The following is a 16405-nucleotide window of genomic DNA, read 5'->3' on the forward strand; positions in this document are numbered from 1 at the left end:
TGGGATGCCCGTTTGAGAAAGCAGATAGAGAATGAAGGTAATACAACCATCTGCGGAAATTGCTATCTTCACTCTCTACCTGCTTTCTCAAACGGGCATCCCACAACCCTGTTTCAAATATTAAAAGCAAAAGAATGCTGGCGAATATTTATCACTCAATCAACATCACTAGATGATGGTTGTGGGTTTGGAAGGTGCTGTCTAAGGAACCTTGGTGAGTTCCTGCAGTGCATCTTGTAGATGGTACACACGGCTGGCATTGTCCATCGGTAGTGGAGAGAGTGAATATTTGTGGAAGGTGTGTCAATCAAGCGGGGCTGCTTTGTCCTGGATGGTGTTGAGCTTCTTGAGTGTTGTTGGAGCTGTGCTCATCCAGGTAAAGTGGAACTATTCCATCACACTCCTGGAGCTGAGATGATTGACCTCCAACCACCACAGCCATCTTCCTTTGTACCAGGTATGACTTCGGGGCAGCACGGTAGCATTGTGGATAGCACAATTGCATCACAGCTCCAGGGTCCCAGGTTCGATTCCGGCTTGGGTCACTGTCTGTGCGGAGTCTGCACATCCTCCCCGTGTGTGCGTGGGTTTCCTCCGGGTGCTCCGGTTTCCTCCCACAGTCCAAAGATGTGCAGGTTAGGTGGATTGGCCATGGTAAATTGCCCTGAGTGACCAAAATTGCCCTTAGTGTCCAAAATTGCCCTTAGTGTTGGGTGGGGTTACTGGGTTATGGGGATAGGGTGGAGGTTTGGACCTTGGGTAGGGTGCTCTTTCCAAGAGCCGGTGCAGACTCGATGGGCTGAATGGCCTCCTTCTGCACTGTAAATTCTATGTAAATTCTCTGTAAACAGCAGACAGTTTTCCACCTGATGCAGCCCTCTGAAGGCATTAGCTCGTTAAGAGTGGTGTATTTTTCTGCTGGTGCGTTTTCCATTGCTCCTTGGTGCTTTTAGTTTCTGGCACGAAAGTCAATAGATGTTGTTTGTAGTGCCTGTGCCTGTATAAGTGAAGAAAGATAGATGTGTATTAAAATCTTGGACCTAAGAGCGCTTCACATGCAATTAGTTCCTTCAAAATGAGTTAGAGCGGTGTTGGTAAATATCAGTCCTATTCAAACAAGTGCGGGCTTTATTCTAGTGTTTGAACACGCACCCTAGGCTAGCACGCCAGTGCAGTATTGACAGTGTTCTACGTTGTCAAATATTGCTACATTTTGAGGATATTGTTAAACCAAGACCACGTCTGCCAGTTCAGGTAAACGCTGAAGATCCCATACCACTCTAAAAGAGGATGGGGATTGTCCAGTATCCTGGCCAACATTCCTCCCTTAAACAACACTGGTATAACCATAATGTATTGCTACTTGTTGAACTTGTTTTGCTGATTGTATTCGACTTTTGAAACATGGTACTTCTTATCACTTGGTGTTGGATGTGACGAGGATGTGCAAAATGCAAAAGTTGGATCTCACCATGCTGTCTCGCGGGCAAAGAATTGAGCTTGCAACTATTTTTCAAATTGGCTGTTGATTCCCTTGAAAAAGATTGCAAAAGAATCTAAGGCCCCTGTGAATCTGGTATTGTGTGCTGCAGGGTTTGGACCCATTAGCTAATCAATCTTTCTAATAGTATTTCTTCTGTACAGCCTTCTTGGCCATGTTGAGCCAGTAGTCAATTCTCTTTCTCATCGGTTAACTGTTTTCAGATTAGTTATTTTTGTCATAATATACACATCAGTATATGATGGTGCAGAGACACACACTGACTGACACACTGCAAGACCAATCAACACACACAACACAGCAGCCAATCACCAGTTAGGGCACGGTCACTATAAAGACAGAGGGCACTAGTTTTCCCGCTCATTCGGGATGCAGCCTCTGAGACAGACAGAGCCCGCAGTCAGTAGCACAAACATCCACCATGAGCCAGCAGTATAGGCTGGTCAGGTTAGGCATAGGTCTTCAGTCAATCTAACATAGTGTCGACCCACAGTGCAAGTATGTTTAACAGCTCTTAGTTAAATAAAATAGAGTTGTACTATTACAAGTGTTGGTAGCCTGTCTATGTTACTGCTGAGGTAAACGCAGTCTCCACAGATCCAGAGTACCCAACACATCAATTTTCAATTCTTGTTATTCACCAATCAGATTGCTCTAAAACCTTTCTCTTTAGTGCTTATTACCCAACATTAGAGGGACGAAGAGTAAACTATTGAACGAACACCAGTAAAAATTGTATTTACCAGGAGAAATAGGCAGTTACCTTAAACCTTTAAATGCACGATGCAGGATAGGAGGCCGTTGCTGCCTATCCCTGATTCTCTGACCTGTGCTCTCTGCAAGCGTGGCTCCACTCTGGAACCATGGAGTATAATTGCCTAGACGATGGATTGCAACATTCTCAATTCAATAGTGCAGGTCTTTGCAACCATTAAAAAGCTGGTTAAAATATTAATCAATTAAATAGTAACAAAATACTGATCAGAGATTGAGGATTGAAAAATCTGTGGGTATAACGACACTGCTATCCGGGGTGGAGATGTGCACTGTGAGATAGAGAAGCGTTGTAAATATGAATGAAGTGAAATGAAATGAAAATCGCTTATTGTCACGAGTAGGCTTCAATGAAGTTACTGTGAAAAGCCCCTAGTCGCCGCATTCCGGCGCCTGTTCGGGGAGGCTGGTACGGGAATTGAACCATGCTGCTGCCTTGGTCTGCTTTAAAAGCCAGTGATTTAACCCAGTGTGCTAAACCAGCCCCTTGGTTTATGGAGAGCAGCTCTGTGATCCTGCATAACAGTGGGCGCGATTTAGCGGAAATAAAACAGTTCTGTCTTGGGCTTGTTTAGCTGGGTATTTCTCGACGCTTACAGCACCGAGAACGACTCCGCTATTAATCGGGACTTTATTGGGTGGGGCCTCAAAGAGGAATGCTTGTCGAGGCTGCACTTAGACCCATTTTCAATGCCCCAACTTACAAATTAGGGGGTCCTTGAGTCGTCTGTACCAACCTCAATAGGGCAGGCCACTCCTGGGCCCGATCCTCAGTCCAGGCAAGGTGCCACCGAAGAACCTTGGTACTGTCAGCTTGGCACCCTGGAAGCGCCAGGGTGCCCAGGTGGCATCGGAAGTGTCAGGGTACCTCCCTGCTCAGAGCCCAACCATTGGGGGCCCCTGATCACCTGGGGACCCCCCTGAAGTGCCGTTACACCTGGTCCACGTTTGTGTGGCGCCACCGGGAGGTCTCCGTTTGATCCAGCGCTTTGGGTAACTCCCGCACAGACATATTCAAGCGAGGCTAGCTGCAACCTTGAATATGCAAATCTGTATCCCGCCCAGTGACAGCTCGCAAGATCTTGTTTGATCTCTCGAGGCGTATCAGCTTTGTAAATCTCGCCTCACGGCCCGAGTTGGGCGCAATGAGGCCAGTTGATCGCGCCCCATGATTTTGCTGGTGCTTGATCATGCAATCGCTTTAAGTTTGAACTGGAAGGAGAGTGGAATATACTCCAAGTTACTGAACCTTGTACAGAAAATGACTAAATTGGAGGACGTTGAATTGTTAAACTCACTGTAAATGTCACTTAATTACACCAATCTTTGCATTTGTGTAGCGTCTGTAATGTAACATGACATCCCAAGAATGGTTTAAGAAAGAGTATACATAAATGAGGGACGGACGGTCAACAGGAAAAAGAGTAATCAGAGATTTGAAATTGGTTTGGGAAAGAAATAACACCTGGAGGAAAGAGAATGGACTTATTGAGCTTTTCCACAGCAGGCTGCTAAATCAGCAGAAACCCTCAAGATAGCAGATGATCCTCGATTTATGGAGTAACAACTGTGAAAAAATAAGCAATCTGTCAATGCTGATCATAACTTCATTAAACATCAGAACCAGGTTTGGCCAGAAAACATGAAGGCCACAAACCACGGGTTAAAATACAATGGTTGTCGGGGCGGCACAGTGGTTAGCACTGCTGCCTCACGGCGCCGAGGTCCCGGGTTCAATCTCGGGCCCGGGTCACTGTCTGTGCGGAGTTTGCACAATCTCCCCGTGGCTCTCACCCCCACAACCCAAAGATGTGCAGGCTAGGTGGATTGGCCACGCTAAATTGTCCCTTAATTGTAAAAAAATAATTGGGTACTCTAAATTCTAATTAATTAATAGAATAAATAAATAAATAAGTAAGTTAAATAATTAATTAATTAAAATCTAATCGTTGTAGGCTATCCCTTAATTTGAAGTTGGAATCTCCTCATGGACGCAAGTTTCTGCCATTCGTCTTTAGTGAGTGAACAGGCCAATTATTGACCCACAGATCTTTGGGCTCATGGGGCAGGATGTCCCGCAACATACTGGAATCCAGAGAGGAGGATTTGCGTACTTTCATTTCCCTCTCTGCCGCTGCTCTGCCTCATCATTAAGACCCTGTGACTCAGAGTGTGATGCACCTTGATGAACAAGTTGTCTCTGTGGTGTTCTTTGCAGTTCAGATCCTAGGATGGTTGGCATAGTGTTCACAAAGACCACAACTAGCTTTTGTATTAAACAAAGCTAAAGATATATTTACATTACTTCATTGAATTCGACCTCTTACTTCTATATCATAAACATTTGACAATAAATATACAAACTACACTCATCTGCCACTAATCTCTACACTAATACAATAACAATGATCTGCTCTCACTCACACTAGCTTTCCTACAGTCTTTCTCCTAGCCTTCTCCTCAACACTCTCCCAGAAGACTTAGCATCGATGCTTTGTATAGTTCTGCATCTAGCTCCCTGTAGTGGTTGATTCGGACATAACATTAACCCTTATAGTTCTGTACATTTCTCATAATGTCACAGTCGCCATTCCGAACGATCGGTAGGAACATCCTTCCAGTGTAGCCACCTAAAATGGCTGATTCCCGATTAATTTGGCAAAACCCCAATGTAAAATGGCGAACTGAAAAGGCTGATGGGAAAATCAGCCAACAGGACTCAAACGGACAGCTGCAGACAGAACAGTGTATTCGGCTCTGGGGAAGTCGGCCCAGACCGATACCTGCAACCATTAGCAGCACATCAACCCAGCCATCTGCAGTTTAATCGGCGATCCCCGGGAACAATTGCAACAAATTAGCAATTGAAAGCCGATCCAGACCTCTCGGTGCCAGCAGTGGCCGAGACAAAGAAAGGTGAACGACCACCCCCCCGATCAAGGAATCGCCCCATTATTGGAGCATATCGAACCCAATGATTGGGACCAAGTCCAATCACTTGGGACCAGGGTCAAGGTCCGCCCCGAGAGGTGGGAAGCCCCTGGGAACTATAAAGTTAAGGGCCAAGTTCAGATCGACCCTTCTTCTCCTACTCGCAACCTTCAAGACCCATCGACGAAAGAACAAGTAACTCTTACTCCAGCGATCGCTACCAGATAGGTGTTCCAGACTATCGACCCGTACCAGCCTTTTTGAATCCCGCAGGACAGACCCAATTCGATAAGCCATTCGTTTTCCTGACCTGGTGGGCCATCACCAAAGTTAAGTATTGGCCTTTAGTGGTAGGTAATAGTCTAGAGGTAGTATTATTGTATAAGTATTTATTGCTGTATATAATAAATGATCATTGATTTAACATTTACTAAGCGGTGTGCTGCATTATTAATCATTACTTGAGCTTGAACCACGTGGCGGTATCAGAAAGATACCTGGCGACTCGTGAGCAAAGGTGACAGAATTAGAGCTAATAAAACTAAGGCTAATAAGAGCAACACCAGTCATTAATGTCAACACTGTCACCCTTCAAGGAGAGTTTCAGAGTGTCGTTTGAAGGGTTTTCTTTGTCCTCCTCCGGAACTTTGGCCATTTGAGAGTTGTGAAAAACAGGACTTGATCCGGGAAGAGAGTTTTGGCTACCTGGAAAGAATACAGTCCATCGAAGTTGATTTTTCCGAGAGTTTTGCCTGCTTGGGGACCTATCTTCAAGAAGGACATGAGTGTTTGTCAGATAATTTAATTTTAAAAAAATCTTTATTGTCACAAGTGTTTTGTTATGCTCTTGACTTAGCATAAGCTGCTTCCTTGATGTGCACGCTGACAAAGGAAGGTTCAGACTTGGAGATAGCTTTAACACATTTATTAAACTATTAACTATTCTCCTACTTGGATTCAACGCTACTGTTAATCCTGCTATAGCTACTCAGACTGACAAACCAGTCTGCTACAATCCACGTGGTGGGTGTGATGTTCAATTAACCCTGTGTCTGTACTCACTGAGTGTCTCCACTGGAAAGAGACTGAGCATGTGTGATGTGTCCTTTTATCCGGGTTGGTGTAATGCTCTCCTGTGGTAGTGTCACCTCTATGTGTATCGTGAATGCCCATTGGTCGAATCCTATCTTACTGACCTATTGGTTGAATGTCTGTGTGTCATGTCTCTGGTGCTCCCTCTAGTGTCTAGCTAGGTGTAGTGTATGTACATTAACTCTTTGTGTACTTACAGTGATGTATATCACCACAACAAGTAGGCTTACATTAACAGTGTAATGAAGTTACTGTGAAAAGCCCCTAGTTGCCACATTCCGGCGCCTTTTCGGATACGCAGAGGAAGAATTCAGAATGTCCAAATTACCTAACAGCACGTCTTTTGGGACTTATGGGAGGAAAACTGAGCACCCGGAGGAAACCCATACAGACACTGGGAGAACTTGCAGACTCCACGCAGCCAGTGACCCAAGCGGGGAATCGAACCTGGGACCCTGGAGCTGTGAAGGAACGGTGCTAACCTCACATTGAATCCAGAGGCGCCAGCAGAGGCAGGAATTGGAAAGCTAAGTTGGCGAATAGTGTGTGCTGCAGCACCAGCACAGGTGAAGGAGTCCACTGGCGAGACCGTGCGCTGTGTGGCTGAGGTTAGGAACTTTGAGCTCTGAACAGAGTCCAGAATGTCATTTCAGAAACTCCACCGGAGTTTTCAGAGAAAAACAGGATAGAATGCCCAAAACTGCCTTTTCAAAGATTTTCTTTCCTTCCTGGAGTACACACAGGACCAGGAGTAGGACATTCAGCCCCTTAAACTTTTTCTGCCATTCCATTAGATCAGGGCAGAATGGTGCTTCGAGTCTATCACCCACCTTGGTTCTATAATTTTTATAACACAACAAAAATGATCAGTTTCAGCTTTGGAATTTTCAGTTGATCCCCAGTCTCCGCTGTTTATTGGAGGACAGCTCCGGATTTCCGCTATCTCCGTGTGAGGAAGTGCTTCCCGATCTCCTCTCTTGAAAATCTAATTTCACGATTGTGTCCCACAGAAACAAACGACTGATTTTTCCACGCAGTTCTTTTGAGGCCTAGGTGGTGCTACCTTGAAGAGGACTTGCTGCTTTAAGAGTGTCTCAGCACTGCCCACGCCCTCAGTCCAAGCACGTATCCTCTAGCCGTGGAGCACTGTCCTTTACTCAGCCCAGGCTATCAGGAGCCTGACAAATTGAAATGACAAAAAGACCCATCACGGAAAATTAGACTGAAAGCAGATTCCGGCTCTGTTTAGATTTGTAATCTGATCTGCGTCAGGCTGAAGGTTTAGCCCGGGGCAACATTACATCCAAATCAAATCATTGACTGCTGCATTCTGCAATGGTACAAACATTTGTGCTTGAGCCTCTATGCTTAAACAAGGTTTAGGAAAGTATTGTTTACGACATAACAGTGCAGATCATTTATCAATTCATTTTCCAATTTTGAAGCCTCATTTACAATTTAGAATTAACCAAGACAATTTGGAAATCTACTTCTTGGAGACTGATGGGTGCTTTATCAAGGGCCAGGTGGGGATTGGCTGCCATTTGGGTGAAAATATAAATGTTAAATGAATGAACTTGTTAAAATAAAAATACCAGTGGCTTTTCAATATGGATCTCTGGTATTTTGGTTTGTGGCAGCCCCTGACAACAGCCATTGTCCACCTGGAAACGTCCCAAAAAGGATATTTGGGTTCCAATTGTAGACCTGAATGAACAAGTACAAAGCAGACAATCTTAACAGTTACCAACGTACCTTCCTGGGTTATACTCATTGTTTGCCCAGTACTGAAAATTTGAAAGATATGAGTTTGCGAATCTTGCTCTCAGCATAGGGTTTGTAGGATCATAAGCCATAGGAGCAGAATTAGGCCATTCGGCCCATCGAGTCTGCTCCGCCATTCAATCATGGCTGATATGTTTCTCATCCCCATTCTCCTGCCTTCTCCCCATAACTCCCGATCCCCTTATTAATCAAGAACCTATCGATCTCTGTCTTAAAGACACTCAGTGAATTGGCCTCCACAGCCTTCTGCGGCAATGAGTTCCATAGATTCACCACCCTCTGGCTGAAGAAATTCCTCCTCATCTCAGTTTTAAAGGATCGCCCTTTCAGTCTGAGGCTGTGCCCTCGGGTTCTAGTTTTTCCTACTGGTGGAAACATCCTCTCCATGTGGGTAGCACAGTGGTTAGCACAGTTGCTTCACAGCTCCAGGGTCCCAGGTTCGATTCCTGGCTTGGGCCATTGTCTGTGCGGAGTCTGCACGTTCTCCCCGTGTGTGCGCGGGTTTCCTCCGGGTGCTCCGGTTTCCTCCCAGTCCAAAGGTGTGCAGGTTAGGTGGATAGGCCATGATAAATTGCCCCTAGTGTCCAAAAAGGTTAGGTGGGGTTACTGGTACTGGAAATGGATAGGGTGGAGGCATGGGCTTAAGTAGGGTGCTCTTTCCAAGGGCCGGTGCACCCAATGGGCTGAATGGTCTCCTTCTGCACTGTAAATTCTATGATTCTATGTCCACTCTATCTAGGCCTCTCAGTATACAATAAGCTTCAATAAGATCCCCCTCCTCGTCCTTCTAAACTCCGAGTACAGACCCAGAGTCCTCAACCACTCCTCATATGACAAGCTCTTCATTCCAGTGATCAATCTTATGAATCTCCACTGGACCCTTTCCAGGGCCAGCACATCCTTCCTTAGATACGGAGCCCAAAACTGCTCACAATTCCCCAAATGGGGTCTGACCAGAGCCTTATAAAGCCTCAGAAGATGTGTTATCTATGTTGGATTAACGCGGACTGCAACTCGATGCAGTATCACTTGAAAACAGGCTTCCAACGCTGTAGATGGTTCAACACTGCTTTATTGAACTTGTCGAGTAATGTACATAGTTCGCTGTGGGTCGACACTCTATTAATCTAAACTTGTTAACCTTGGTCTGGCTTGCCCAGACTTGCTCTGTGCCATGTGTAGTAGGTGCTGACTGTACATTGCACCCTGACTGTTGCTACAGCTATCACCAGTACGAAGAGACTGAGCTTTCCTTGCCTTGTGTGTTTTATACTGGTAATGTACCCTGTAGTGTCCTGCCTGGTGATTGGTTGTGCTGTATTCTGTGTGGTGATTAGTTCCTGTGTGTGTCCATCACTGCCTGTCTGTATCTCTTTATGAACATGAGTGCATATTATGACAAGAAGTACATCCCTGCTTTCAACATGAATGCTAACATAATTTCTGCTTGAAGGGAGAAACAAATGGTAATAGGATATAGAATTGTTCAGTACGTGGTACGGTATGTTTGAAAAGCATGCACCCTTCGTCCTCCTACCCTGCTTTGATTTAAATTTAAATTTCCGTGTAACGTCAGAAGGAAAGGCTGAGGTTTCCTGTACTGTCTGGGTAGAGATTGCTTTTAAGGGCTAAAGTAGAAAGCTGTGGACAAATTCTTCCAGTTGTGATGCAGTTGCCACAATGACTGGCACAGGGAGCTTTCTTGACTTTAGAACGTAGATGGTTAAACACCTTTCTTTGTAATCAATGATAATATGTTTCCTGGATTGGAAAATAAACCATTGACAAAGCACATCCTGCCTTGTGTGGCGCAAGCGGTATTGACTGGGTTTCGTACATAACAAAGAGATACCATGCCCTCAGTTTGCTTGGAGTCGGTGTAACACTTGTTGAAGAGGAGGATAATATTCAGACCAATGTTCGACAACAGACATCCTGCACAACTGCACTAATTACTTAATTACTAATGGCAATTAAGTCAGTACATAAGTGCTTGCTCTAATAAAATCAGTGACTCCGCTCAAGCAGTACTATCATCCTTGGAGACATCTTGAGTTAAATATTGGGATAATAGTTCTTTTGCTCAATAATTTGGCTATTGAAGTTTATAACTAGTGCGGTAGGTGTAATACAAGACATGATTGTCACTAGTACTCTGTTAAAGTCGGCACTCATTGCTTCTCCTACAGGTGATAGATTCAATTTGTTACCATTTGCACCTTTTTACGTGCAACAGTTGTGTATTTCCACAGATAAGCGAAGAGGTCAGATGCCCTTATTCACTGCTGCAACTGGTTGGGAGCAGGCCATGAACTTTTGTGTGCAAATATACACTTGTTTCTCATCTAACGAACATACAGAGTAGGAGCAGAAATAGGCCCCTCAGCCCCTCAAGGCTGCTGCACCATTCAGTGCGATCATGATTGATTTGATTCCCTTCCCCATCAAGAAGCAATCTACGTCCGAAATATTCAGTGACCCCGCCTGCAGCGCCTTCTGAGGCAGAGTTCCAAAGTCGCACAGGCCTCCGAGAGAAAAATAATTCTCCTCTTCCCTGTTCTATAAAGGCGACCCCTAATTTTAAAATCGTGACCCCACCCCCCCCCCCAGTCCTGGAGTTGCCCACACGCGGAAGCAGTCTTTCCACATTCACCTTGTCGAGACCATTCAAGATCTTGGGTTGGATTTCCCGGTCCCCCAACTGTGGGTTTCTTGGTGGATTTTATCTTCCCGCCGCTTGTCTGTGTTATTTCCCGTTGTAACAACGCCACATGGGCGGGGGTGCGCTGCCGATGGGAAAATCAAATCCCAAGAACCGGAGAATTCCCGCCCTTTATAGACTACAATCAAGTCATCCGGCCTTGAAAACACACCTCTTGAATTGTATTCCCATTACCCAGCTCAGCATTTCCATTCTCGCGGGCTTATTATCGTAGAACGTTAGCAATGACAAAGATCAAGAAAACCATTTAACTCGTACTTGTCCCTGTAAGCAGTGCTTTCTTCAACTGGACCAAACAACCCCCATTTCCTTTCCCATTCTCCATATCCGTTTATGTTATTCCATTTCAAATATTGATCCAATTGCGTCCTAAAATAAGTCTCCTTCAATAGCCACTTGTATTCCGTTTTCCAACAATGCTCAGTGAAGGGAAAATATTCCGTTAACACCACCCTTAAACCCCCAAGTTGTAATTCCGAGTTTGGGTGCCCTTGTTCTTGTGAATGTGCCGAGTTTGTTCTTTTGCATATCAACGAGTGAAAACAGACTTCAACTACTTACTCTCTCAAATCTTTAGCTTCCATTTGATTCTCCTGGCATTCCGTTGTGCGAAGTGGCAATTCCTAAACTTCTTTATTCCAGTGCATCTTTGCTTTAATCATCTTCCTTTGCTCTTCATACACTAAGTGCTGGCCAAGGGGGTGGGAAGAGATCTGTCGATGCTGCTTGTTAACTGTTCACCAATGGGCAGAAACCCTGGCTTCAATTTCACTCCAATGGTTGGAAGATGGTAGAATGCAAACCACAATAGTCTCAAGCTCTTATGCTCTGTTCTGGCATTGGAGTTCCTTTGAGCACCATTGCAAGCCCCTCACTTTAATACTTTTAATCACAAATTGGAACATTTTTATTCCGTCACCCCTGGCTTAATTTGAATGCAAAGGGGAAAGGGCCATGGACCACAGCTATGGACCAAGTGCTGGATAATGGGATTAGAATAGATAGATGCTGGATGGCTGGCACAGACACGATGGGCCGAAAGGGTCTTTTTTTGTGCGGTAAAACTCGAGGATTCTATGACATTGCATTAACTGGTTCATTTACCGACCTTAACTTCTAATAACGTCTTCCTCTTATCTGCAACTTTAAAACATTTTCATTTCAGGAACTTTCACCTGTTACCTGTGCTGATGATTCAGCCAAGCCCAAGAGACCCAAATCACGGCGATTGCGTTCCCTTGACACCTTTCGTGGGTAAGACTTTTCTCTTTGTTTAACTTGCATTTTGTGGGTGCGAAATAATACTTGTTATTTAGTGGTCAGGCTGCACACTGCAGCCCGGTAGCACAAGTGGATAGCACCGTGGCTTCACAGCGCCAGGGCCCCAGGTTCGATTCCCCGCTGGGTCACTGTCTGTGTGGAGTCTGCACGTTCTTCCCGTGTCTGCGTGGGTTTCCTCCGGGTGCTCCCGTTTCCTCCCACAGTCCAAAGATGTGCAGGTTAGGTGGATTGTCCATGCTAAATTGCCCTTAGTGTCCAAAAATGTTAAGAGGGGTTATTGGGTTGCGGGGATAGGGTGCAAGTGAGGGCTTGAGTGGGTCGGTGCAGACTCGATGGGTCGAATTGCCTTCTTCTGCACTGTATGTTCGATGTTCTATATGAGCCACTAAGGTTCATCACATCATAAAGGAAATGCAACATAAAAAATATAAATTATTTACTTATTCCAGTGCTTATAAGTGAAGCACAAGGTTCTATTTTTAATTACTTAAAATATTCTTACAACGTCCTGGAAAGAAAGACTTGCATTTATATAGCGACTTTCAGGACCACTAAACATCTCAAGGTGCTGAGCAGCCGGTGAAGACATTTTGAATTGTAGTCACTGGTGGACTATAGGAAACGCAGCAGTCAATTTGCTCACAGAAAGCTCCCAGAAACAGCGATGTAATAATGACCAGATAGTCTGCTTTTGCCATGTGGATTGAGAGGTAAATGTTGGCGAGGACCCTTGGGATAACTCTCCTCCTCTTCTTTGAAATTGTGCTGTGGGATCTTTTAGGTTGAGGGTTTAATGTTTCCTCCAAAAGGCAGCACCCCTGACAGTGCGGCACCTCCCTCAGCGCCACACTGGAGTGTCAGCCTTAATTGTTGTGTTACAGTTCTGGAGTGGGACTTGAACTCATGACTTGCAGATTCAGAGGCAAGAGTGCGATTAACTGGACCATGGCAGACCCTCAACATATACTGCGGTATCCCAAAGTGCTTTACTGCCTGTCAAGTATTTTTAAAATGCAGTCAATGTTGCAATGGAGGAAATGGAGAGGAGGGACAGACAAAAGCTCCTTCCCTCCAAGAATACTCAGTCTCGAAACTGCTGGTGATATGGGCAGCATGGTAGCACAGTGGTTAGCATTGTTGCTTCACAGCACCAGGGTCCCAGGTTCGATTCCCCGCTGGGTCACTGTCTGTGCGGAGTCTGCACGTTCTCCCTGTGCCTGCGTGGGTTTCCTCCGGGTGCTCCGGTTTCCGGTGGATTGGCCATGCTAAATTGCCCTTAGTGTCCAAAAAGGTGGGGTTACGGGGATAGGGTGGAGGTGTGGGCTTGGGTGGGCTGCTCTTTCCAAGGGCCGGTGCCGACCCTGTGGCATTTCTTCTATTGTCTATCTTGAGGTAGAGTTCATGGAGCTGGTGATGTTTCCTCATTAGCTGCATTATCCTGTTACAATCCCACTCAGCCTCATCTCTCTTCAGGTTTAACGATTGACAATGCTAATTCCACCGTGTCCATAGCAGGCCTAAAATGGAAAGAAATACCTGGTCACTGTCGCAGCTAGAGGGAAGGTGAGGGGCCCAGTTGCTAACACTGTTCAGAATGAGAGTACATTGGGCAGGACTTCCTACTGTATTAGCTGCTGCAACTGTGAACCAGGATAGAAATGTGCTCTGCTAGCCGGGCTGAGAAAGCCAAAACACCTGCACTTTAAAGCTTATTAATATTAAAATACCTGTTAAGTTGAGAAGCTATCAAGAAAAGTCACACTGGAGGGTGTTGAAGGTGGGGATGTTCCACCCTGATGAATCATTTGTATCTATACAGCGCCTTTCACATCCTCTGAATATCCAATAAGGTTCCTTTGAGGTGTAGTCAGTTTTGTAATGTGGGGAATGTGTCAGCCAAAATGCGCCCAGCAAGCTGACAGAGACAGCAATGTGATAATGACCATATACTCTTGTTTACCGGTGTTGGTTTAAGGATAAATATAGGCCGGGAGGGTTCCTCTTGTTTTTCGAATAGTGCAACAGTAGTACATCTACCTGACTTCCAGTTGCGGCTCTGCGGAGCTAAGCCGCACGTTCGACAGCTCCCGCCAGAAACGGACATTTGGGCTCTTTTTAGGGCCCCCAGCGGCATTTGTTCGACGGTTCCCATTCCCCGGCACTGTATGGATTGGACCAGGAGTGGAGCGGTGAAAAAAGTAGTTTTGGAGCAGCGAAAAGTGTGAGGGAGGAAAATCAAGATGGCGGCGGGTGGAGACCAGGCAGCGTGGGCGCAGTGGTCGCAGGAACAGCAGGAGTTTCTCCAGCGCTGCTTCACGGAATTGAAGGCCGAGCTGTTGGGGCCGATGAAGACTTCGATAGACAAGCTGCTCGAGACCCAGAAGGCCCAAGGGGCGGAAATCCGGGAGGTGCGGCAAAAGGCATCGGAGAACGAGGATGAGATCCTGGGCCTGGCAGTGAAGGTAGAAGTGCAGGAGGCATTGCATAAGAAATGGCAGGAGACGTTCGAGGACATGGAGAATCGGTCGAGGAGGAAGAACCTGCGGATTCTGGGTCTCCCGGAGGGAGTGGAGGGGTCGGATGTTGGAGCATACGTGGTCACGATGCTGAACACGTTGATGGGCGCGGGAGCCTTCCCGAGGCCCCTGGAGCTGGTCCCACCGAGTCCTGGAGAGGGGGCCCAAGCCCAACGAGCTGCCGCGGGTGGTATTGGTGCGGTTCCACCGCTTGGTGGACAGGGAGTGTGTCCTAAGGTGGGCAAAGAAGGAGCGGAGCAGCAGGTGGGAGAATGCAGAGGTCCGGATATACCAGGACTGGAGCGCGGAGGTGGCCAAGAAGAGGGCCGGGTACAATCGGGCTAAGGCGGCTCTGCGTCGGAAGGGGTGAAATTTGGAATGTTGCAGCCGGCGAGACTGTGGGTCACTTTCAAGGACCGCCACCTCTACTTCGAGACGCCGGAGGAGGCGTGGACCTTTATCCAGGCCGAAAAGTTCGACTCGGATTGAGTGTCGGTTGCGAGGGGATGTCGAGAGGGGATTGATGTGATTGTTGTGTTTTGGGGGGATGTTTTGTTCTGTTTGGTACTATTTTTTTTTTGGGTGCTGGGTGGGGCAGGGCGAAATGGTTCGCAGTGGGGGTTTGGTGAGAGTGTGGGCGTCGGTGGTTGGAAGAGGGGGCCCCATTGGGGGGGAGGGGAGAGGGGAGGCCCGAGGTGGGGAGTTGGGATCAGGCCGCGAAAGGGAGCTGCGCCTGAGGGGGTGGGGCCGGCTTGGTGGAAAGCGTGGGCTTTTTCCCACGCTAGGGAAGGAAGGGGGCAGGGCCGGGGGGGAGGGGTGGTGCTGGAGAGGAGCGCTGCTGATGGACAGGAAGAGGGGGGAGATTCTCACACTGGGGGGGTCGATGGAGTGGCAGGAGCGGCCGGGGTCAGCAGGAGTCAGCTGACTTACGGGAGTGCTATGGCGGGAGCAACACAGCTAGGGGCGACCTAGCTTTGCGGGGGGGGGGGGGGGCTGGGTTGCTGCTGCATTGGCCAAAGGGGAGCTGGAACCTGAAGAGAGAGTCGGGGCGGGGGTCGGCCGCTGGGAGGAACGGAGAGTGCGGGAGGTGCGGGCAGGTGGCTGGCATAGAAAGGGAGATGGCTAATCGGCGGGGGGGGGGCGGGGGGGGCAGCCCCCTGATCCGGCTGATAACTTGGAATGTGAGAGGCCTGAACGGGCCGGTCAAGAGAGCCCCGGTGTTCGCGCACCTGATGGGACTGAAAGCAGATGTGGTCATGCTCCAGGAGACGCATTTGAGGGTGGCAGATCAGGTTAGGCTGAGAAAGGGGTGGGTACGGCAGGTTTTCCACTCGGGGTTGGACGCAAAGAATCGCGGGGTGGCGATTTTGGTGGGGAAGCGGGTGTCGTTTAAGGTTCTGAGCATCGTGGCAGACAATGGAGGTAGGTATGTGATGGTGAGTGGTAAGCTGCAGGGGGTGCGGGTGGTATTAGTGAATGTATATGCCCCGAATTGGGACGATGCCGGATTTATGCGGCGCATGTTGGGCCGGATTCCGGACCTGGAGGCAGGGAGCTTGATATTGGAGGGGGACTTCAACACGGTACTGGATCCAGCATTGGACTGCTCCAGGTCCAGGACGGGTAAGAGGCCAGCGGCGGCCAAGGTGCTGAGGGGATTTATGGACCAGATGGGAGGAGTGGACCCATGAGGTTTGTTAGGCCGGGGGCCAGGGAATTCTCTTTCTTTTCAAACGTCCATAAAGCCTACTCCCAGATTGAATTCTTCGTTTTGAGCAGGGCGCTGATCCCGAGGGTGGAGGA

The 16405-nt window shown here is 47.4% G+C and overlaps 1 protein-coding gene across 1 annotated transcript in view; it reads left to right on the forward strand.

Annotated features, from left to right (window-relative positions):
• Positions 1-16405, forward strand: part of LOC140403524 (heparan-alpha-glucosaminide N-acetyltransferase) — a 358411-nt gene that overhangs the window by 161520 nt on the left and 180486 nt on the right. The window contains exon 7 of the mRNA XM_072491483.1: positions 11971-12059. Coding sequence (XP_072347584.1) covers positions 11971-12059 — 89 coding nt within the window. The remainder of the gene's footprint in view (positions 1-11970; positions 12060-16405) is intronic.

Source organism: Scyliorhinus torazame, chromosome 28 (genome assembly GCF_047496885.1).
Source record: "Scyliorhinus torazame isolate Kashiwa2021f chromosome 28, sScyTor2.1, whole genome shotgun sequence".
In the NCBI taxonomy this organism is placed as follows: domain Eukaryota; kingdom Metazoa; phylum Chordata; class Chondrichthyes; order Carcharhiniformes; family Scyliorhinidae; genus Scyliorhinus; species Scyliorhinus torazame.